This window comes from Camelina sativa, chromosome 7, assembly GCF_000633955.1.
Source record: "Camelina sativa cultivar DH55 chromosome 7, Cs, whole genome shotgun sequence".
In the NCBI taxonomy this organism is placed as follows: domain Eukaryota; kingdom Viridiplantae; phylum Streptophyta; class Magnoliopsida; order Brassicales; family Brassicaceae; genus Camelina; species Camelina sativa.
Window position 1 is genome coordinate 24,435,154 of NC_025691.1, and position 24,313 is coordinate 24,459,466.

The following is a 24,313-nucleotide window of genomic DNA, read 5'->3' on the forward strand; positions in this document are numbered from 1 at the left end:
AAGTACTGTTCCTCGTTCTTAAAAAGTCCATTCTTGTCGTCAACCTCATTTATTTTGTCGCTACAAAAATTCATATAGTGATGAAGTTCTTTTATGGTTTGCAGGATTTTCTAATGAGAAGAAAGGGTGTTGTTGTATGCTTTCGTCAATAGTACCATGCCCCAACCCAGATAAATACGTCTTCTATGACTTTGTTCATCCCTCCGAGAAATCCTACAAAATTATTTCTAAAAAGCTTGTCGCGGATATCAAGAATGGCCTTGCCTGATTCCTTTTGCAATGCTTTATTTTAATCTTATTAACAGCCATCGTTAATAATATATATGAGAAGGCAAAAATCATACATGGGCGATCTTTCAGTTTTTACATAAATCAATGTATAATCCAGTTTAAAGAAAAAATGTATTATGTATCCCTTATTTATTTCATAAAATCCCAGAACAACAAAGGCGGTTGCTTACAAATGTATACTGAAGAACTTTTTTCTTTTTTTACGACACATATTCAAGAACGTATCTAATGACAATTCCTAACAAATATAGTTGACATCAGCCAAGTAAGAAAACGACAAAATAAACACTTTGGGACAATACTACTGAATGAAAATCCAGAATTTTTTGAAATACTGTATAAGTCATGATTTTGATGATTATGTTATAGCTAAAACTGTACGGATTAAAAGCTAAGTATCAACTTCACCGTTAACCCTTTTTTCTTGTACAACGTATTATTTCTAGGTTGGACAATTTTTTTTTTTTTTTTTGATAATTAAGTTGGACAACTATTTATTTCGAAACAATATATTTTCAGAAAATATGTCCGATTTGAAAAATATATACTTTAATATGTATACAACTAAAAAAAAAATAAGAAAAAAAAAAAAGAATCTTCTTAAAAGGTGAAGCATGCTAACATTTATTATGTGTGCTGCACTCACACTTTTTGGCTTCCTTGGACAAACAAAAACTAGACGTCTAAATATATTTACGAAAGACATCAACAGATTTCTTTATATTTTGCCCCAAAAAAAAAAATCTTTATAAAACATAAGAGAAACTAAACACTGTTGGAAAAGAAAAAGAAAAAATTTATGAACTTAAGGTTCTGCATGTTTAGAAAAAAAAGTTGGTGTTAGCATTATTAATATCTACTTATATCTTATCAATAGAAGCTGTCCCGAACGGATCATTTCCGGCGCTTTTGGCTTTTGGAGATTCGATGGTCGATACCGGTAATAATAACAATTACCTCTTGACTCTGATGAAAGGACATTACTGGCCATATATATGGATGGAACTTCGACTCCAAAAAACCAACGGGAAGACTTGGAAATGGAAGGGTGTTCTCTGATATAGTTGGTATGCTATTAAAATCCTTCATGGTGCTTCTTTGTATTATCTCATTTGTATCAAAGTGTTTGGCTAAACATAAAACTATATAATATATATGTTCTCATATAGTGAAGTTTGTTTTAAAATAAAAATTGCAGCTGAAAGTTTGGGGATCAAAAGACTATTACCAGCGTACCGTAAGTTGTACATTAAACCAAGCGACCTTAAAACTGGTGTTTCATTCGGATCAGGTGGGGCAGGAGTTGATCTTGTTACATCAAATTTACTGGTAAAACCATTAGTGTTGAACTTGTTATATCGGTTAAGAGTTGTGTTATATATCTTAACTAATTTCTCGGTGTTTGTCTGGTCAGAGAGTTTTATCGCCGGCTAACCAAGTAAAAGATTTCAAAGGCTACATAAGGAAGCTGAAGGGAATAATCGCAAACGCAGTGATTCTTGTTTCTGAAGGAAATAATGATATTGGAATCACATATGCGATTCATGATGCTGGTATGCGATTAATGACTCCGAATATATACACCAGTAAATTAGTTGGTTGGAACAAAAAAATTTATAAAAGTAAGACTGAAAAAAATGAAATTCTATTCATCGAGTATCTAGACTATTATTATACATATTCATTCAGAATCTTTTGGTTTTTGTAAAATGTATGAAGGATTTATATGATCAAGGAGCGAGAAAATTTGCGGTAATGGGAGTGATACCATTGGGATGTTTGCCTATGTCAAGAGTAATTTTCGGTACCATCTTCGTGTGGTGTAACTTCTTGGCGAATCAAATCTCGGAAGATTACAACAAAAAATTGAAAAGCGGAATTAAAAGTTGGGGAACAGAATCGGGTTTTAGTGGTGCCAAGTTTGTCTATGTCGACATGTACAACTCTCTTATGGATGTTATCAACAATCATAGGAAATACGGTACGTAAATACACATTATTATTTATACATACTAGTCTTTTTTCTGTACGATATGAATTTGAATTAAAATACTAAGAATAGTAACACTATGACAACATTAATACAAACGATTAGGTAAGTTTATAAATAACAGTTATCAGCTAAATCTCAGAGAAAAGGAACCAGTTTTTAATAGTGTTGCTTTAGACATTTGAAAGCTCATGACTGGTCCTAGTAGTACTTCTTTCGTTGCAGGGTTTACCAATGAGAAGAATGGGTGTTGTTGTATGATTCCGGCAATAGTACCATGCTCCAACCCAGATAAATATGTCTTCTATGACTTTGCTCATCCCTCCGAGAAAGCCTACAAAACAATTGCTAGCTGATTTCTTGTAATATATCTTAACACTCACCATCATTAATTTTATATATGAGACGGAAAATCACATATGACGTGACGATATATATGTACCTCTGTTTTTTTTTTTTTGTTACAAAGAATGTATATATAATCCGTTTTAAATAACCAGGAACTTGCTTACAATGTATGTTCGAGATACACTATATTCTCCTCTTCGGCCAAAAACATCAGCTCGTCACGCTTCTTTTTTTTCTTTTTCTTTTTTTGAATGAATGAATGTAAAATTTATTCAGATCAAAAATATGTTGTTTTTTTACATTAATTATATGCACCTTTATAGAAGAAATTTCAGAAATATGTTAAAGGGTACAAACTATCCAAACCATATACAAGCCCATTTTGTGGCTTCCTTGAGCAAAGTCAACTATCCAAACCATATACAAGCCCATTTTGTGGTGTTCTCATCCAAGGTCTAGTCTATTAATTCATAAGAAAAGTTAGCAACTCCACTATACTCCGGTTCTTAAGCCTCCGGTTTCAATAGTTGGCGACCATCGGTCTATGAGAACAAAGCTTTTTAAACTCTACGTACAGCTCTGAGCAAACTACTTCAAACTCTCTTCTCACTATCTGGTTTCAATATTATGACACGACGATTAAATGTGCAAATATTATGATGCTCAACCACTATCTTCTACATCTTTTCTCATTTAAAAGTTGTAATGCTGTAAAATTAAAGTCTAAACAATTCCTCTGTACGAATTTAATTTTCATTTATATGATTAACCTTAAACCTTGGAATTAAATCTTTTAGAACCAAAAGAACAAGAAAGACTAAATAAGAAAACAACAAACTTGACAATTTCGGACTAAGGTAATTGATGTTGCTCTTTACTAATGTTACTTCCAAATATGCTTCTCTGATATCTATGATCGTATATAAAAAACATGGTCTACAAAAGGTATAATAACGATGTCTCATGGTGACAACTAACTAAATTTGCCCACATATAAAAACCAGAAACAGACTAAAACATAATTAAATAAGTGGTATTTTTTTCATTAGATATATATATATATATGGAATTATTATAGTATTAAAATATCCTAACATTCATTTGGTGTGTACTGTGTACTGTACTCTCATGCATTTGGGCTTTCTACGACAAAAAGGATGTAGACGTCTAAAAATAAGTAGAAAAATCATTTGGTTTCTGTATAAAACACATGATACAGTAAAAACTGTCCGGAAGAAGTTTGAACTTATTTTCGATATGTTTAGGGGAAAAATATTTGTGTTAGCATTATTTTCTATTTTATTTCTCTCATCGGCGGCTGATCAAAATACATCATTTACTGCGCTTTTTGCTTTTGGTGATTCAGTATTAGATACCGGCAACAATAATTTTCTTCTTACTTTGCTCAAGGGAAATTACTGGCCATATGGTTGGAATTTTGACTACAAAATTCCAACGGGTAGATTCGGAAATGGAAGAGTTTTCACCGATATAGTTGGTATAACATCATACGTTTAACAACGTTTTTTTAAAAAAAAATTGTTTTAAGTTATTTAGTAGGAATACTAATGATCTCACGTGGTGTAAGTCTTCTATTGTAGCTGAAGGTTTGGGGATCAAAAGACTTGTACCAGCTTATAGCAAGATTCGTCGCATTGCTTCTGAAGACCTCAAAACCGGCGTTTGTTTTGCATCTGGTGGTTCTGGAATCGACGATCTTACATCAAGAACACTGGTGAACAAGATGAATTTATTTGTGTTATTTCGATAAAAAAAACACTATTATACAACTCCACCAATGTTACCTAATAATTATTTTCGTTTCTTTTTGGATGGCCGTGGGTGGTTCGGTCAGCAAGTTTTATCGACAGGCGACCAAGTACAAGATTTTAAAAACTATTTGAAGAAACTAAAAAAAATAGTGAAACGTAAGAAAAAAGTAAAAGAAATAGTTTCAAACGCAGTGTTTCTTATTTCTGAAGGAAACAACGATCTTGGGTACTTTGTCGCTCCCGCTCTTTTGCGATTACAGTCCCCAAACACATACACCAGTAGAATGGTTGGCTGGACCAGAAAGTTTCTAAAAGTAAGACAGTAAATAAAATAAAAACTAATCTATAGTAGTATATGAATTCTATGTAACTGTTCACACTCTTTTGGTTTATGCATGTAATCTATATATGTGAAGGAATTATATGATCTTGGGGCGAGAAAATTCGCGGTGTTGGGAGTGATGCCGGTGGGATGTTTGCCTCTGCATCGGGCTATATTCGGTGGGGTATTCGGATGGTGTAACTTCTTCTTGAATAAAGTTACAGAAGACTTCAACAGGAAATTACAGAAAGGTCTTACAAGTTACGCAGTAGAATATGATTTTAAAGATGCAAAATTTGTTTACGTCGACATGTACGGTAAACTTATGGATCTTGTCAACCATCCTAAGGCCTATGGTACGTATATACACACCCCATAAATATATGCATGACGTAACCAAGTGATAACAATATCATATATACCATGCACATGCACAACACCCATTCATAGTTATATATTGTATTGTTTTTACTCAAATTTTTCTAGCCGCATCATTTTTTCTTTTATTCATTTGCAAATCATAACTAATATAGTAATATGTATTCCCTTTTATTTTCTGTTTACATATATTATTGATGTAGAATAGAATGAAAGGTGAAATTCTTTTTCTAAAATATTCTGAATTTCATTATAGTAACTCTCACATCTAGGATAAGTTACTATATATATAAAGAATGATTATATTGTGTGCAGTTTTTGTTTATTTCTTTCTTTTTTCTCGTTTTGTATTTATATCCAAATCATAACTCTAAGATCATGTTGTATCTATAACAATCTATGTGTGTATATATATGTATACTTGCAGGGTTTTTAGAAGAGAGAAAAGCTTGTTGTTGTATGCCGAATGCAATAATACCATGCTTCAACCCAGATAAACACGTCTTCTATGACTTCGCTCACCCTTCCCAGAAAGCCTACGAAGTCATATCTAAACCACTTGTCTATCAGATAGCGAAAGGCCTTACCTAATTCCTCATTTCTTAAAATGTTTTATTTTAATCTTAGTTGTCACCATATCGTTAAATATATGTAATGGTCAGTATCATGCATGATGATCTATTTGATTTGATAGTGTTTGGATAAAAAAAAAAAGTGAACAAAAATAATTAACACTTTCAGGCTAAGGTGAATAAAACAAAGTCGGCCTCATGGGAACACGAAAATTATTGTACAAGTACACCCATATATATTTCCAATTCTTCACTCGTGAGCATTTTCTGAAAATTATGCAGACTTTGAATGCAAAAGAGGTCGTTGAGACTTGAGCACTATAGGGACCATATATGTATAGGAAGAAGAAAAGAAGATAATAATAACGATTTTTACATTTAAAATAACATTTCATAAACAAAAATAATATCTTATGAAAAAAAAACATTAATATTTTGTTTACTTATAAGAACATGCATGTACATTTGAGCAAAAAAACCGAAATTCTCTTAGTTCATTAAATTTAATTGATTTCTTAAGTTAATTGCGGATGGATATTATTTTTACTTGGAATTATATATCCCTCAACAAACTAGGGAATGGTATACATACATAAGGTGGTGGGATTAATATTGCATGTTTTGTTAATCTTGTATAGTCATGGATAATAAACCTCCCTATAAATCTGCAGCTTTGTTTTTCTTCCTTTCACACGGATTGCATTGTTTATATATACCAATTTATTTCGTTGTCTGAATATACTTAAACTACATCCTGTATGTTTTATTGTTAAAAAAAAAAAAAAAAATCTTGTTTTATCATCAATCAAATAAGTTCACTTAGAATATTATTCACGTAACAATATGTTCCAAAAAAAAACAGAATTGAATTAAAGAATTAAACAATCCATTATTTATCTATTGATATATTCATAAATCATATAACACACACTTTTTATCTCCTAATTTCCCATTCATTGCCGGTCACGTATGTGAATCACGTGGTTTACATCTTCCCATATTTTACTTCAAATTTAAGAACTAATAAATATGTACCAATCCACAATATCTTAAAGTCTCTTTAGTCTGTCTCTATATATAACAGCAAATATCCCTTCCAACGTATTTGTCAACGTACTTAAGAGATCTACACTAATAATGGGGAGGTTTCATAAACTTCCTCTCATAGGTTTAGTTCTGTTTCTCGGTCTGACCGGCTCACTTACCGCCGCCAGTGAGTATACCTGCTCTAGTACCGATATACACTTTACTCGTGCCAATTTCCCTAAAGGTTTCATTTTTGGTACCGCAACTGCTGCTTTTCAGGTCACATACATTTTTGAATTTAGACTCTAGATACGATCTTTTATATAATAAATAAATTGATTGTTTGGAAACGTTGACTTTGTCATGAAACTTCTAAAAAAGTTAGTGATTTATGTGGTAAGGTTGAAGGAGCTGTAAATGAAGGTTGTAGAGGTCCAAGCATGTGGGACGTATACACCAAGAAATTCCCACGTCTCTTCACTCTCTCTTCCTCTTTTTAAAATTTCACTTTGACTAATGGAAATAATTATTTGTCAATATTAGTCATCTTTTTTTTTTCTTTTTAAATTTATTTTTTCAGATAGATGTAATTACCACAATGCCGACGTTGCTGTCGATTTCTACCATCGTTACAAGGTATTAGTTATGTCGTCTAGTTACCCCTAGTTTGAAAATTTGTTTGTAAAGCTCTCTTTGAACTTATGTTAACTTAAAATTATATTTAATAGGAAGATATCAAGTTGATGAAAAGTCTGAACACTGATGGCTTTAGATTTTCCATTGCATGGCCTAGAATTTTTCCCCGTAAGTTAAAACTCAACAAATTATGGTTTACTTGATATAATACAAGGAAGCAAATAATAACATCATTTAAATAAAAAATCAACAGATGGTAGGATGGAGAAAGGAATAAGCAAAGCAGGTGTGCAGTATTATCACGACCTGATCGATGAGCTTCTCCAAAATGGTAAAAGTTTCTCTCTCCGATAAACTAATATTCTAAACTTCACAAACTCTATATTACATCAAAGATATTACTAATGTTAACTCTAAATTAATTTCCAAAATTCAGATATAACACCATTAGTTACCGTTTTTCACTGGGACACTCCTCAAGATTTAGAAGATGAATACGGTGGTTTCTTAAGCGACAGCATCATGTAAGATTTTACTAATTTTTACAACTTATGATGATCTTTTTTTTTGTCTACAACTCAAACATGATTAACCTTTTTTATATATAAACGTAGAAAGGATTTTACGGAGTATGCAAACTTTATATTCCAAGAGTACGGACACAAAGTGAAGCATTGGATCACATTTAACGAGCCATGGGTGTTCAGTCGATCTGGCTACGACATTGGGGAAAAAGCACCGGGACGTTGTTCCAAGTACATCAAAGAACATGGAGAGTTGTGTCATGATGGACAGTCCGGATACGAAGCTTATATCGTCAGTCATAACATGCTCTTGGCACATGCCGATGCCGTTGAGGCCTTTAGGAAATGCGATAAGGTTTTTTTTTTTTTTTTTAAATGCGATAAGGTTTTCATATATAAATATTAACTAACTAGCATCACTAAAGTTAGTGTGAATATTTTACGTAATTTAATGAACTGAGTATTTACAAACATTTATTTCTATTTGTTTATAGTGTAACGGTGGAAAAATTGGGATTGCTCATAGTCCAGCTTGGTTTGAGGCACATGAGCTCTCGGACGAAGAGCATGAACCTCCTGTAACCGGACTGATCGACTTCATATTGGGATGGTAACAAAATCCATTAATTTTTTTTTTTAACATGTATATAGTATGAAAATGTTAAATATGAGACAAATACTATTCTGATTCCGTAGGCATTTGCATCCGACCACATATGGAGATTATCCACAATCAATGAAGGATCATGTCGGACATCGACTGCCAGAATTCACAGAGGCACAGAAGGAGAAGTTGAAAAATTCTGCTGATTTTGTAGGAATCAATTACTACAGTTCGGTATTTGCATTGCACGACGAAGAGCCGGATCCTTCGCAACCAAGTTGGCAGAGTGATTCCCTCGTGGACTGGGAACGTCAGTCTCATTTTACTGTGAAATAAATTTAGACTATTTTCATTAACTCTCACTTGATTAATTTTATCAAAAAATTTCCACTTTTTTCAGCAAGGTATGTGGATAAAGTCAATGCTTATGCTGCCACGGTATATATCTGATCGTTATTTTAGTTTTAGTAACTTACGATGTAACTAAAATGAAAATATTAAAATTGATTATGTATTTTGGTTTTTTTTATAAGCCTGATGTTGCGAAAGTGGAAGTCTACGCAAAAGGTTTGAGGAGCCTACTGAAATATATTAAGGATAAATATGGAAATCCTGAAATCATGATCACCGAGAATGGTAAGAGAAACGTCTTTCACCTAAATTAAATCTCAAAACGTTCCCCTAATATATATATATTGAGTTGTATATGTTTGATTTAAGGATATGGAGAGGATCTAGGGGAACAAGACACAAGTCTTGTAATGGCGCTCTCAGATGAGCACAGAAGATACTATATACAGAGGCATCTCTTGAGCTTGCACGAATCAATTTGGTCAGTAAAACAAATCATGCATGTTTTTGAGTTTTAATTCTTACANAATGAACTGAGTATTTACAAACATTTATTTCTATTTGTTTATAGTGTAACGGTGGAAAAATTGGGATTGCTCATAGTCCAGCTTGGTTTGAGGCACATGAGCTCTCGGACGAAGAGCATGAACCTCCTGTAACCGGACTGATCGACTTCATATTGGGATGGTAACAAAATCCATTAATTTTTTTTTTTAACATGTATATAGTATGAAAATGTTAAATATGAGACAAATACTATTCTGATTCCGTAGGCATTTGCATCCGACCACATATGGAGATTATCCACAATCAATGAAGGATCATGTCGGACATCGACTGCCAGAATTCACAGAGGCACAGAAGGAGAAGTTGAAAAATTCTGCTGATTTTGTAGGAATCAATTACTACAGTTCGGTATTTGCATTGCACGACGAAGAGCCGGATCCTTCGCAACCAAGTTGGCAGAGTGATTCCCTCGTGGACTGGGAACGTCAGTCTCATTTTACTGTGAAATAAATTTAGACTATTTTCATTAACTCTCACTTGATTAATTTTATCAAAAAATTTCCACTTTTTTCAGCAAGGTATGTGGATAAAGTCAATGCTTATGCTGCCACGGTATATATCTGATGGTTATTTTAGTTTTAGTAACTTACGATGTAACTAAAATGAAAATATTAAAATTGATTATGTATTTTGGTTTTTTTTATAAGCCTGATGTTGCGAAAGTGGAAGTCTACGCAAAAGGTTTGAGGAGCCTACTGAAATATATTAAGGATAAATATGGAAATCCTGAAATCATGATCACCGAGAATGGTAAGAGAAACGTCTTTCACCTAAATTAAATCTCAAAACGTTCCCCTAATATTGAGTTGTAATGTTGAGTTGTATATGTTTTATTTAAGGATATGGAGAGGATCTAGGGGAACAAGACACAAGTCTTGTAATGGCGCTCTCAGATGAGCACAGAAGATACTATATACAGAGGCATCTCTTGAGCTTGCACGAATCAATTTGGTCAGTAAAACAAATCATGCATGTTTTTGAGTTTTAATTCTTACAAAAAAAAAACTATTTTATTTTCACAATGATTATTGTGTTTTTCTCCACTTTGTTTTTGCAGCGATGATAAAGTAAATGTTACGGGGTATTTTCATTGGTCATTGATGGACAATTTCGAATGGCAAGAAGGATACAACTCGAGATTTGGGCTCTACTATACCGATTACAAAAATAATTTGACGCGCCACGAAAAATTATCAGCCCAGTGGTACTCAAGTTTCCTCCACGATGGACTGAAAGGGTTCGAAGATGAACACAATGAACTGAAAGGGTTCGAAGATGAGCACAATGGGTTGAAAGGGTTCGAAGATGAGCACAATGGATTGAAAGGGTTCGAAGATGAGCACAATGGACTGAAAGGTTTCGAAGATGAGCATGATGAGTTGTAGAGTTTTACTCCGCAAATAGACTACGAATACAATATTCACAAGCTCTTTGTTTACAGTGTCTAATGCATTTACATATTCAAGCAAAAGATAAGTCGATATATAAACAAGTAAACTTTGGATTTGGATACTCATAAGTTGTAAGTTTTGATATGCTCAAAGTGTTTTTTTAATTTCTCTATTTCTTGGGGTTTGAGTCCGAGTGTTTCATCTGAGATAACCTTGCAAGAAATTCTTATCGAAGAGCATGCTCACGTCCGAATTAGTCGGACTTCAGATATGGGCCTTGGAACTTCATGATAAGACTCAGTCAGTATCTTTATGTCAGCTACCAAACTTTAATTTTGGTAGTTGAGAGCTCCATTAATTCACGGATTACGACTTAAGAAATTAGTATTCTATATGTTGAGCGTGCATCTTCTAGAATAAATCAGGACACTTGTAAGATGTAACTAAGAAAGTCATGATTATATCCCTTATATATTAAAAAAGAAACATTTTATTGAAAAAACTGACGTATCCGCATTACAAAGTTCAGTCTACCATTTAGCAAAATTCCCTCAAATTTTCTAATTAATTATAACTTTGTGCCATTGTATTTATTAGATAAAACAAAATTAGTAATACAAAATAATTAGAATCTCGCATACTGTTTGCTATGAAGCTTATTGTGTTGTTGAATTATCGAAGCTAACACACTTCGATCCGGGATCATATTCAACAAGACAATTGAAAATATGCTTTGACTGAAGCTTACTCTTCTGAATCTACAGATAAAAGATAAAATACTAGGAAACCATATTCTCCGTGATGGATGATGGATTACCTGATCTAGATTTCGGAAAAGAAACCCAAATTCTTCAAAGGCTTTGTTCGATCATCAACAGAAAGGAAAGATCCAGATATTTCTCAGATAGAAAAAAAAAACAAACCGACACCATTGTTTTCTTTTCGGCTTTCCAACTTTGGTCTCCAGGAAGAAAGAAAAAACATATGTATAGTGAGATAACAGTTAGAATGCCGAATAAGTTTATCTGTTGGGCCTTCGGCGATATTATAAGCCCAGTAGAAAACATATTACTAACGTACACATAATTGGCTTTGTCAAATTTAAGGCCGGCAAATCCAATAACACATACCCAATTAGAAATATTTTTTTTTTTAAATGAAATATATGCACTTCTAAGTTCAAAATGATTTAAAGATTTATATTGTCTTTTACATTCAGATTTTTGGGATTATATGTGGGGTAAAATACGTAGCCTATTAACAAAAAATGAAAATGTATAGCTTAAAAAAATTAAAGTATAACATCAAATTATATAAAATTAAATTTAATAGGGATATTCCCGTGCAACGCACAGTCCTGTACCTAGTATTACTATATACCGTAAACCCAACTTCTCTTCATATTCTCAACCCTAGATAATTCATTTTTTAATTTAACTCGTGGATCTCTATTTAGTATGTTCAATTCCAAGAAATCATTTAGGTATCCACCAAGGTACCCATAAAATCGTAAAAATTTGATCGAATCATGTTTAGGTCGAATCGTCAAAAGGGAATAGCATCTACAAACTTTCTAAATATATAATCACAAGTTTTTAGTTCAAGAACCTCAATTTGGTATCTTCCAAGAAATATATTTTTTTGCATGTACAATAAACACTGATAAAACATTATAATATAATTCAAAAACGTCTTTTAAATTAGTCTTATTATATATACATATCATACAAAAATTAAACAAATACGTTACAATGCTATGACACATGTCCAAATGAACAAAAAACAAAAACCGTCAAAAGAATAGATTACTCTTTAGAAAAATAAAATAAAACTGAATGCATTTCAGAAAAGTTACCATCGAATCTTGATGAAGTATATAAAATTAGTTATTCATTATTAAAGAAAAAAATAAAACAAAGATGATAATGAATAATGATAATGATGATATAAAAAAAAAAGAAAAGATACGAGCAAGTAAGAAATAAAAAATACAAAAAAATGAAAAGAGAAAAAAATACATAACACATAATAATATTGTATGATTCTCGACCAAAAATAAATTAAATATATTATTATTATTGTATGACACGTTGTCAACTTATTAAAAAAAATATTTAGTTCAGAAATACATGATTTTATTAAAAGCTAAACAAAGCTGATTTTGATTGATTTATTTTTATTATACAGTGATTTTAGTATATCTTTTTTACCTTTTTTCTGACAATTATGGAATTATATCCAAATATATATATATATATATAAAATCAGTCATATATTGATTTTTTTTTTTTTAATACAACGAATTCGACAGATCAAAATTAATTTTCCAAAAGGAAAGAAATAGAACACACAATCCTAATTTCATTAAAGTTAACCAAACGGAAAAAAAAAATTTAACTTTATATAAAAAAAAAATCCTTATTTCCTTTTATTTCCTAAACAGTAGACCGACTTAACAAAAATTAGGGGTTTACTTTACGTATATAAATAGAGAGAGAGACCCCCAAAATTCTTTTCTTAATATATTTTCCTTTCATCTCAAAGAAATTTCACAAAACTCTCCAAATCTAAAAAAAAAAAAGCTCATCTCTCGTCTCTCTCGAAATCAAATCAAAGATGTCGACGACGAAGAAGATCGTGTTGAAGAGTTCCGATGGTGAATCTTTTGAGGTTGATGAATTGGTTGCTCTCGAGTCACAGACCATAGCTCATATGGTTGAAGACGACTGCGTCGACAACGGTGTCCCTCTCCCTAACGTTACGAGCAAGATCCTCGCTAAGGTGATCGAGTATTGCAAGAAACACGTCGAGGTTACTGCTTCCAAGACCGACGCCGTTGATGGTGCTGCTTCTTCTGCCGACGAAGAACTCAAGACCTGGGATGCTGAGTTTATGAAGATCGATCAGGCTACCCTCTTTGAACTCATCCTGGTTTGTTTCCTCCTTTTATTTTTTTTCATCCCCTCGCCTCGATTTTTAGGGTTTTCGATTTGGGGGAAATTGAAATTAGGGTTTCGTAAATTTAGGGATTTGTTTCAGAAATCGGTTAAGGTTGTTAGGAATTGAATCAATCGAAGTTGTCTGGAAATTGAAATTGTTAGGGTGATTTTGATCTGATTGGTTTTGCGATTTGTAAAATTTGTGCAGGCTGCGAATTACCTGAACATCAAGAACTTGCTTGACCTAACATGTCAAACCGTGGCTGATATGATCAAGGGGAAGACTCCAGAAGAGATCCGCACAACCTTCAACATCAAGAATGACTTCACACCAGAGGAAGAAGAGGAGGTTCGCAGAGAGAACCAATGGGCTTTTGAATGATTCAGCCTCTGATGGTTCGAAGATCCTAAACCCAAGTCTCTCGTCTTTGCCTTATGTTTATCCCCGTCCGTTTTCTTCCAAGTGTTTGATGATGACTTCTTTGCTTTTTTTTTAAATATTCATGACTATGTTCTCTTCTCTTCCTCTCTTTGTCCTTCTCTGTTATGATATCAAGAACCACCAATGTCTTTTTACTCTTTTGGATAATTTGTGCTTTTTAGTTATCTTTTAAGAGTGAATTTGCTGGTTTGCCTTATTCCTTCTTCGTTGCAAAGCTTCTTATCTCTGTAACTCTTAGCTCGCTCTCTGATGCCATTAGAACAGGTGGTCTGAGTTAAAATCAATTGCTCACCACTCTGTATTCCTTACTAGGGGTTCGACTTATATGTTCTCTGATGCCATTAGAACAGATGGTCTGAGTCAAATCAATTGCTCACAACTCTGTACCCCTTACTAGGGCTTCAAGTTTTGAAGCTATTCATTAGGTGTTAATCGATTGAGATAACTTACATCTGTCTTGAATGTTAACTAGAAGCAGAATAGTAAGCTTTTTTGACAACAAAGATAAGTAGTGACAACAATTCAATTTTCAAAGATTGAGTTGGCTTTGAGATGTTTTTTAGTAGTAACATATTCCAAAACCAATCTTAAAGATTAGCGTTTTTGTTTGCCAAGACAAATCTGAAAGCTGATGAAGCTACATCCAGCTGCAGAGCATCAGTGCATATACAAATTGAAGCGATCGGATGAGTGAGAATTCTGTAACATAAATAGGTAACTTCATGAAGCATTAAAGAAGATACAAAAAATGATGCACAAGTATTATTTAACCAAAATTTAGACTTGATATTTCAAGACACAGCACCTCAGACTTCTTTCTGGGAGAGATACATTTAATCACTCTTATTTTCTCATGTTTTTGGTATCGAATGAATATATACTGCAGGATGTGATTTTGTTTCCCTTAAGACTTCCACAGGGAAAGATTTCTAAGTTCGTGCTTAAGGTGATTGCTCACAAAACTGTAAAACAAAGCGCCGTATGTGCCTCTACTTAATCACAAAAAAAGTATCAGCGGAAAAAAAAAAAAAATTGCTCAAAAAGCTCCGATGCCGGGAATCGAACCCGGGTCTCCTGGGTGAAAGCCAGATATCCTAACCGCTGGACGACATCGGATAATTGTTAAGCTTCTCTCAGTCAGAAAATATTATCCGTAATGATTAATATTTGCATTACAAGGTTTAACAAAGTTAGATCCTCATGAACTATGTGATGCAAAAACATGTGTTGCATGATCTGTTCGACGTAAATCAGGGAAAGAGCGTAAGCTTTTTGATTAATTTCAGCGGTAATTAATTATTGGGACTAAAAATAATAAAAGTGAATCTATTTCATTAATCAATATCCAATCGACATAAATATATTTAGAAAACCCAAAAGTATGTAGGACAAAGGAAGGTAAATAGTGTATCAAAATCTACTGATCTCTTGTTCATTATTGCTATCTCGGTACGTGGAGGGAGCCTTCATGAGCGTATGTATCTCTCCCATCCAATGCGTTTCCGCAACTTACCATTCTACAAAATTTGATTTCAACATTCAGTGAATATTAGTATATCATTATCCATTAATTATTGGTGTTTAATAAATAAAATGTTTTTTTTAAAATTGTGTTACATATTTAAGTTTAAGATAATAAGAAGAGATGTGTTACGTGTAATAAATTAGTAATTACCTGAATTTCAACCGTAGCTGATGATCTCAGTGAACACAATAGCAACTCAATATCATTGGTCATGCGTTTGATCTGGTGTAAAAGAAAAAGAAAAGAATCAGTTGTTATATATATATATATATATATATATATATATTATATATTTACACACACCATCATATTCTTGAAAGAACAAATATATATTCCATCAACTTTTGAAGTTGCTTACTCTTGGAAATTCTGCAATAAAGAGAATATGAACCCATCCTTGATTGTCCATTTGAGATCTCAAGTGTACATCTTTCACCAAATTTTCATCGCTGCATTATATATCAATCAACATAAAACATATGACAAGACGAAATCTATAAATTCAGAAAATTAACTCGAAAGTGAATAAACCAAAAATAAAAGTTTATTTACCTAAAATAATAATCAATCTGAAAACGGATGAACGAAGGCAAATTGGACTCTAATGCCGCCCTCCTTAAATCTGGAAGTTCCGATAAATCTGTATAAATCACATAAGTTATTAGAATACTCAAATTAGTTATTTATATAAAAGTAAACCCCAATATTGATAACAACTTACCAAACGTAGGTCTATCAGAAAACTGTGGAAAAGGAAACCACGGTTTGATAAAATATGATGGTAGAACATTAGACATTCGTCGCCTTGATCCTCCGTTCGAGACTGAAGCTTGATTCAGATTTGTGTTTGTATCCTGACTAGTCATATTGATGATAAAAAAAGGGTGAACAAAAACTTGTTTGAACTATTTGATGGTCTGGAAATAATCTTTCTCGATCTCTTGAATACAAGGTTGAGTTAACACAACCGGAAGCAGATACATAGAGGATAGTTTATATAATGGATGATTCCCTATTCCTACTTGAATTTACAATTAGACTTTAAAAATATATATATATATATATTCACAACACAATTCTATTTCTAGTTGAATTAGTTTCTGATAAGAGACACAATTCCCCGAGTTATGTTTAAGATTTTAAATTAGGCTTCAAAATTCATCTAATAATTTAGTCTGTTGCATAAAAAATTAGCCCATGTATATCTTGATTATCCGATTATTATCTTAATATCTTAATAAATAAAATATAATATTTAAATATTAGTCTCAAATATATTAAAAACTGAATTTTCTATTTACATCATAGATTTTATACCGTAAAACTGTTTTTCGGGGTTTTCACCAAAAACTGTTTTCTCACAAATTGTAATTAACAAAAATAACTAAAAGTATATAATTTTTTAAAAAATTAGTTAGTTTTTTAAATGAGTATAAATAGATTTAAATGAATTATAATATATAAAATTATTTAAATAGATTAGTTAGTTTTTTCATATGATTTTTTGAAATGAGTATAAATAGATTTAAATGAATTATAATATATAAAATTATTTAAATAGATTAGTTAGTTTTTTCATATGATTTTTATAATAGTTATTTATAATCATAAATATATATATTTTAAATAAGTATAAATAGATTTAAATGAATTATAATATTTTTTAAAAATTGGTGAGATTGAATGGATATTTTGTATGTAAAATGGGTTTGTAGTTAAATGGCATGTTTTAACATCACTAGTTATGTGCATAAAGAACACTACACGCTTGAATTATAGTTTTCTTGAAGGAAAAAAAAATACGAAATTACGAAGTATCGTATTTTTTTGGTAAGGTAAAAAGTTTTTATGAAGAACATTCCCAAAATGATGTTTGCCAGCAAACAAAACACAAGATAACAACTTTATAAATATTGTAGGAACAACAAGACTGCAAAAAATCCTTCAAAGTTCTTCACCTAATCTGACTTGAGAGCCTAAGCATAAGCATTCAGAGCAAACACGGTTCCAAAGTTTCGGCAGACTGTATCATAAAGACTTTTTCTTTCTTTTCTTTATATTCCTCCAGCGTTATCAGTGATTCCTTGTTTTTGGTCCAATCTGCAGGTCTTGGCATGATTATCGCAATATACCCTTCTCGGTCAGCCTGAAAAAATGTTAGATCTTATAAGAATGGGATCCGGGAGGTAGCCAATTCAGAACATCATCTGCTTTATATCCTACTCATGTACAAAAGCAAAGAAACGATGATCAAGTTACTTGAGTTACTCACTGATTCCATTAACAAAATTCTTTGACATTAGAAGTATAACATAAGAACTCAAATTGTTATAGAAGATACAGCAACAGTAGACACTCATAGCAAAAACACGAGATTATCATTGGTTAGAATATGTTAGACAAGACAAAGTATAAATTATCAAACTTTTCTTCTCTTATTTCTTACCGATGAATTAAGAAGCTCAGGTTGCGTGATTAATCTCTCGTTCACCTCCAAGAGAGAGCCTTTAACGCAGCACCTAGTGAAAAAAAAAAACCAATTCAGAACAAAAAACAACTTCATCTTTTTTGCATAAGGGAACATAGAACAAAGGAAAGTGATGAAACCAGAAAAAAAGCTTTGCACCTCACAATGTAGGAATCTTTTGCAGTGGAAACTTTGCATAATGCCGTATTCGATTCAGAGCGCAACGCATTCTGCACAATAAGAGGATGTGGAATGAACAGTAGCTAAAGCCAGAAGCTCGACGTGAAACAAACAAGTTTCTAACTGCAACTTCAAGCAAGAAACAAAGAGAAAGCAACCTAGCAACCTTTTTACGCTTGCCGGAGACTTTCAAGACGCTACGATCAGACTTACCAACATTGAAATCGACGTTAGTGATCCCACCTTCGTCTTTAAAAGCTATATGCGTAGGAGCCAATCCAATTACACACAAACTACCAAACAAACAAACACACACACACACACACAAGACACAAGTAAGAGAACCAATTTCATTATTTTCAAAGTATGATTCAAAAAAAAGGAACAATCTTTGACATACCCATTTGCGTGACGGTAAATGTATTGATCATGACCTGATTTCGTGAAATCTGCAAATTATTGAAAAAAGGGTTTAATTCACTTCAAAACTATCAAAAGGGGGCAGGCAGTAGCTGAATCTCGCTGTGAACGAACCTGTGATGAAGTAAGAAACAAAATTGATTTGTGTAGCTGAAGGAGGAATAAGGGGAAGTTCTCCAATATCTGAAAGAAGCAGTTTTCTCAATTCGTCTTCGTCTTCACCATCTTCTTGAGCTTGCTGCTTCTGTTGCTCATCGCATGCTTCTACACTTTGCTTAGTTAATTCGATAATATCCTCAATCTCTGGATTCTTCGTTACCTCAGTCCTCTGAATCTCCTCCATTCTCCGTAAGTTTCAGACAAAAACACGGAACAAAAATCTTTTCGAGTGTTTTTGACCTTTCGACGGCGAGACCACAATCGGAGATACTTCGCCGATTTGGAATTAGATAACTAATGGGCCTTAAACAAGGCCCATTTACTAATCTTGGATTTGAATCATGTTTTTATATTTATTAGTACATTACCACATCTTCGCCTCTACGGTGAATTTTATCAGAAAATTTTGATTAGCTCTGCCAATAATAAATCCGAATGAACTTATTTTAACAAAAGTTTTGAGTTTTTTATTTCATAAAGCAAGGGAAACGATGTGCAAAACAACAACAAAAGGCAGAGATGTCTCGAAATAACAAAAGTAGTTAACAGCCATATAGAATTTGAATCAGATCTAGAAGTCATCATCGTCTTCCTCAGCCATGTATTTGGCGAGTTCCTCTTCCTGCTGTTTCTTCTCCCTCCTTTTCTCGTCACTTTCTTTTTCCTTATGTGTGTTTGGAGGGAACCTCAAGGCTCTGACCGCTTCATTGTGCATGTTCAAACAGAACGCAATCCTGGAGTTAAACGCTGTTTGTGGTTCGTTGGTTGAGTAGATGTCTCCTGTTTCCTTGGAGACCATCCAACCATTCTTGTGGTCAATGGTTGCGTCGATTGCTCCATCTCTAATGGCTTTAGCCACAATGCTTTCTGCATCAGCCACTGGGTTCGCTGAGTTCAGTCTTAGCTTCTGTGCAACGTCCTGTAGGGAGATTCTCGAGTAAGAGATGCTGATATTGCGCAGTCCTGTTCTGATCACGTTGTGACGCAGTCTAACTATGAGGTTGTGAGTCCTGTCATTCGCAAATGTTTTTGCAAACTTCTCTTGGACGTTCCCAAATAGCTCCAAGTCACCAATCCTCACAGCCTGTCAATAATATAATCAAGAATATTAGTAAGAGAACCCTTAAAACTATAGAGGATGTCACATATGCAATGATGGACTTACATTGGTTAGCTCAAAGTATGGCCTCAGTGGCTTCTCCATTCCTTTCTGAGTGAAGATTGAACGTTCTGGAATTTCACCCAACAACAGTCGAACAATAATAGCCCACTTATTGCACTGAATTCTGAAGCCCAAAGATGCAATAGGTGCTTTCCTAGCAGCCTGGAGAAGGCTCTCTTTTGCATCCGTGTACTCTAGTTGAATCGTCCGGATCTTTCCCAAGTAAAACAGGTACCTACAAAACTGTATATCATATATCATGAGATGAGTATCCTCCAGCTAGAGAATATACATATAGTATACTTTTGTGAATATGGAGGTCTCAGAAATCAGGAGAAGGTTCAATGAAGCGAAGAAAAGGAGCATGTAAGGTAGATTAAAGGAAAAAATGATCAATGAGTAGATTCAGAAATATAACAAAAGAAACAAGAAAACTGAATTACAGAAGGTACACCAACCATAGTGCAACATACCCCATGTAAGCCTTGCATAGCAGCAGATACACAAGTGAAATAGGAATATGTGAATGCAATATGAAGAAACTGACAGTGAAAAGTTGGCATAACTACTAACTAAGCATCAGATAAAATAGATATACACAATAACCTAAAACTAGAAAGCCACGATGCCAAGTGTTTGTAGGCAAGACTGAAAGGTTACCTGTTGGTTAGAGTGTGCCTCAAATCGAGGTGCCTTTGACCTAAGCTTCTCTGCTTGGTCGTAGAGATTGTAGTGGAGATAGTTGCGGAGCAACAGATTCAAAAGTGTTTCCTGCAACATGAATGGCAGTTTTAAGTATCAAAGCAAAAAGATTCATAAGATTGATTGTTTCGGAAAATATTGAAAAATTACGCACCTGGCCAAGTTCATCATGGCGCAGCGTAGCCGAATGGTGTAGAGCAAGAAGAGTACTGCAACAGAAAAAGAGAAACAAGTTAATCAGATAACTGATGATTGTTCGCTTAATACAAAAAAAAAAGAGTTGAAAGAGGAAAACAAAACTGACAGAGAACTACTCACCTACGTATCTCAGCAAGATCATCTGTTAGCTCATAGCTTAAAGAGTAGTAAAAATACAATTTTGAAGCAATGACATCAACGGTTCTCCTGTTAACGTTTTTGAGGCGAGCAATGCTAGCTGAAGAACAAACTTTGGCCTGAAAAAGATAAGAAAACAAAGCACATTCTGTAAATTAAAAGACCTCAACAAGACTAAAAAACAAAGAGCCTTAAAGAGATAGTAAGAAAAAAAGTAACCTCGTTGTACTTCTTCTGATCAATGAGAAAAAGAAGAACAATGAAGTAGCAGTAAATCTCGAGCTCAGCAGGTAAATGCTTAGGAGGAGCTTGAGATGTTGATGATGCTGTATCAACTTCCATGTCATGTTCATCACTCTGAAACCCATCATTAAATAAAAATATCCAAACATGAGCTAAGGCAACTTCAAGCATTTCAAATAGAACCTAATAAGCTTAGATTTCACAATTACATGGAAATCAAAGTAGAGAAGTTGGAAGCTAGAGAGAGAGAGATATACCTTAGGAACAAAAGGAGAAAGACGAGTGTGAGCCTCGGATCCAGGAACCAAAGCGAAATCAAGGAAAGAAGAGAGCACAGAAGCGGTGAGCTTCTGTCGTAGTCCGACGGTGAGACGTACAGCACGAGCAATACGACGGACTTCTTTGGTGTAAGAACCGGTATCGATCAGAGCTGCAATCTCCTTCAAATCTGGGGAAAAAAGAAGAAGCATTCCGATGAAATCAAATTGTGAAAAAAGGATAAAAGCAACCCTAGTAGCGAAAACTGAAGTACAAAGATTTAGGAGATTTACGCTGCAGAGTAGAGGTAGTAGCAGAGACTACGGATTGAGTCGGGGTGTGATTGTCTTTCATCTCCACATCTTGAGTCATCTTTTTTCTTCGCGAATCTCAGTTTCTTCAACAAATTGATGAGAGAGGTGTGGCCTTGTGAGGGATTAAGAACATATAAGTTAATCATATATTTTCCTTTTTCCTACCTAAACTATTTCCCTTTCTTTTCCTTCAAGACAGAATTATATTTAATAATAAATTGAAATTATCGTTGGAATGAACAACAAAGTCGTTGTAGTATAGTGGTAAGTATTCCCGCCTGTCACGCGGGTGACCCGGGTTCGATCCCCGGCAACGGCGTTTAACTTTTTTAAATTAACTTACGTCAAAATGCTAACTAGGATTTTTAACTTTTAACCCAAGGAAAACGATGTAAAGAACAAAAAAGTCCTGAAGCAAATTCGAGAATCGATGGCTTCTGCCGTCGTTTTCTTTCGTATCAACAATGCATGCGTTCGAGTCAATTCCTTTGACATGTATAATATTAAAAGGGTGCGTAGAAATAAAAGAATCAACTGTTCCATCACATTAAAAAAAACTGATAACCAAACAAGAAAAAGAGTTAATTTGTCCAAACTGTGTGTCTCACTCCCACCTAAACAAAACTACAAAACAGAAGAGATGACAAACAAAAACAAAAATGAAAAGAGGATGGATGCCTCAGTAGTTCTTCTCTAACCAACCATAAAATAAATTGAACATATACTATACCCTAAGCGACTCTAGAAAAGAAACAAAACAGACCACAAACTCAAAACAAAAAAACTGTGAATCAATGGATTAAAGAAGAAAAAGAAAGGGGAAAGAGATACACTTTATGGCAGCAAACATGTCTTCTTGATGGACAGAAGAAGCAAACATAGAAAGAGAGACAGAGAGCAAGGATATAGAAAAAAACATCCAACGACTTGGGCTTTTTTTTTCTTTTTATGTTTGTCTAAGCGACACCTCACTCTCAAGCAGCTGCCTGAATTGGTGGTCCATCTGATCGGTTGTTGTTGAATCCACCACGACCTCCTCCTCCACCTCTTCCACGACCTCCCCTTCCGCGTCCACGCCCACGCCCTGCATCAAACCAATTCAAAACTCATGTCTTAGTCACCAACCATTACAGTACTAAGAACCGGGTACTAAAACTCATGTCTTACCGCGGCCCTGAGGTCCATCGTAGCCACCACGGCCTTGAGGAGGTCCATCGTAGCCACCACGGCCTTGAGGAGGACCATCATAGCCACCACGACCTTGAGAAGGACCATCATAACCGCCACGACCCTGACGACCATCATAACCGCCACGGCCTTGCTGAGGACCATCGTAACCACCACGTTCATCATATCCACGGTGTTCATGAGGAGGAGCATCATAACCGTAACCTCCATCTTGTGGTGCATCATACTCATTTGGAGGACCATTGTATCCTCCTCTCCCACGACCACGACTGCTGCGTCCTCTGCCACGTCCTCTGCCGCGTCCATAGGACTGGTCACGTTCCCAACCTCCATCTTCATACTCAACGTTCACATAAGCATTTCCTGAAAGCAAACCAGATGAAACAAAAAAACTCAACATGATATCCATGACTCGGATGTTCAGAATCTCAACTGAAAGGCTGAGATATGGGATGCGTGGTGATCTATATAGAGTATTACTGAAGTAATCTAACCAACCTCTGCCGCCTCGCCCCCTTCCTCTTCCCCTTCCTCTTCCTCTTCCCCTCCCTCTGCCACCAGGTGAACCCTCTGCAAGAAACATTGAAAAAGAAAACTTATGAAGACAGCAAGTAAAAGTGGAATTTAGAAAGTTACTGAGAGTGACGTCAACATACCTCGTCCTTCGTAATCGATATCGCCCATTGGCTTCACCATCTCAATAGGAATCGGGCACTGGTACCTAAAACATCATTCGATCAAAATTATTAGAATAAACAAGTTATGACACTGCCTATAAAAATTTAAAGATACAATAAAGAATTAAAGATGCTGCAATTTTTTTGTCAGACAGAGACAGACTAACTCAACAGACAATTGCTTGAGACATAAAGCACGTATCTGATTATGCTGGACCACAAACAAACAAAAAATGTTCAGAAAAATCAAAGGGAACACTAGAATCTCACCCAACAGAAGATGTATTAAGCTCATTCTTGGATAGTGTAATGGTTATCATTGACACATGCCTTGTAGTCTCCAAACTTCAAGACAAAGAGAAAAGGAAAGAAATAAGTAACAGTAACAGGTGAACATATTGAAAATGCGTTTTTATAAAAGTTTTAATGGCCCCTTACGGTAGAAGGCCTTCCTCAAGTGGTTCCCATGTGTCTGTTATGTCTGTGGATCCAATCGATGTGTTCTGATGAAGATCAGGGATCCTTCTCT

General features: G+C 34.2%; 7 protein-coding genes and 2 non-coding genes across 9 annotated transcripts in view; 5 read left to right on the forward strand and 4 right to left on the reverse strand.

Annotated features, from left to right (window-relative positions):
- Positions 81-2,839, forward strand: LOC104702345 (GDSL esterase/lipase EXL5-like). The gene is given in 7 exon segments (XM_019227137.1): positions 81-134; positions 1,117-1,281; positions 1,283-1,358; positions 1,490-1,620; positions 1,706-1,907; positions 2,006-2,272; positions 2,507-2,839. Coding segments are annotated over 7 exon segments (1,026 nt in total). The 3' UTR covers positions 2,638-2,839.
- LOC104702347 (GDSL esterase/lipase EXL6-like) lies at positions 3,853-5,896 on the forward strand. Its single transcript, XM_010418198.1, has 5 exons — positions 3,853-4,127; positions 4,231-4,364; positions 4,485-4,715; positions 4,818-5,079; positions 5,529-5,896. Exons 1-5 carry the CDS (start codon positions 3,887-3,889, stop codon positions 5,690-5,692), a joined length of 1,032 nt encoding a protein of 343 aa, XP_010416500.1. The 5' UTR covers positions 3,853-3,886; the 3' UTR covers positions 5,693-5,896.
- Positions 6,761-10,916, forward strand: LOC104702348 (beta-glucosidase 20-like). The gene is made up of 13 exons (XM_010418199.1): positions 6,761-6,978; positions 7,101-7,170; positions 7,280-7,335; positions 7,428-7,503; positions 7,589-7,666; positions 7,772-7,859; positions 7,950-8,214; positions 8,354-8,469; positions 8,556-8,773; positions 8,864-8,901; positions 8,997-9,099; positions 9,184-9,295; positions 10,439-10,916. The coding sequence occupies exons 1-13, from the start codon at positions 6,811-6,813 to the stop codon at positions 10,764-10,766; spliced, it is 1,716 nt and encodes a 571-aa protein (XP_010416501.1). The 5' UTR covers positions 6,761-6,810; the 3' UTR covers positions 10,767-10,916.
- LOC104702349 (SKP1-like protein 1A) lies at positions 13,273-14,351 on the forward strand. The gene is made up of 2 exons (XM_010418200.1): positions 13,273-13,703; positions 13,920-14,351. The coding sequence occupies exons 1-2, from the start codon at positions 13,389-13,391 to the stop codon at positions 14,091-14,093; spliced, it is 489 nt and encodes a 162-aa protein (XP_010416502.1). The 5' UTR covers positions 13,273-13,388; the 3' UTR covers positions 14,094-14,351.
- On the reverse strand, positions 15,198-15,269 carry TRNAE-UUC. The gene has a single exon. It is a non-coding gene; the product is annotated as a tRNA-Glu (tRNA).
- Positions 17,479-19,229, reverse strand: LOC104702350 (FAM206 family protein-like). Its single transcript, XM_010418203.2, has 6 exons — positions 18,860-19,229; positions 18,726-18,774; positions 18,492-18,618; positions 18,305-18,375; positions 18,125-18,197; positions 17,479-17,824 (listed from the first exon to the last, which is right to left on the reverse strand). Exons 1-6 carry the CDS (start codon positions 19,086-19,088, stop codon positions 17,669-17,671), a joined length of 705 nt encoding a protein of 234 aa, XP_010416505.1. The 5' UTR covers positions 19,089-19,229; the 3' UTR covers positions 17,479-17,668.
- On the reverse strand, positions 19,349-22,051 carry LOC104751491 (26S proteasome non-ATPase regulatory subunit 3 homolog B). The gene is made up of 8 exons (XM_010418204.2): positions 21,899-22,051; positions 21,605-21,795; positions 21,324-21,461; positions 21,087-21,223; positions 20,923-20,977; positions 20,727-20,837; positions 20,070-20,309; positions 19,349-19,988 (listed from the first exon to the last, which is right to left on the reverse strand). Exons 1-8 carry the CDS (start codon positions 21,975-21,977, stop codon positions 19,476-19,478), a joined length of 1,464 nt encoding a protein of 487 aa, XP_010416506.1. The 5' UTR covers positions 21,978-22,051; the 3' UTR covers positions 19,349-19,475.
- Positions 22,167-22,238, forward strand: TRNAD-GUC. Its single transcript has one exon. It is a non-coding gene; the product is annotated as a tRNA-Asp (tRNA).
- Positions 22,442-24,313, reverse strand: part of LOC104702352 (TATA-binding protein-associated factor 2N-like) — a 4,104-nt gene continuing 2,232 nt past the window's right edge. Inside the window, exons 5-9 of the mRNA XM_010418206.2 lie at positions 24,055-24,129; positions 23,764-23,828; positions 23,606-23,677; positions 23,087-23,470; positions 22,442-23,003 (exon numbers count right to left, since the gene is read on the reverse strand). Coding sequence (XP_010416508.1) covers positions 22,894-23,003; positions 23,087-23,470; positions 23,606-23,677; positions 23,764-23,828; positions 24,055-24,129 — 706 coding nt within the window. The 3' untranslated portion in view covers positions 22,442-22,893. The remainder of the gene's footprint in view (positions 23,004-23,086; positions 23,471-23,605; positions 23,678-23,763; positions 23,829-24,054; positions 24,130-24,313) is intronic.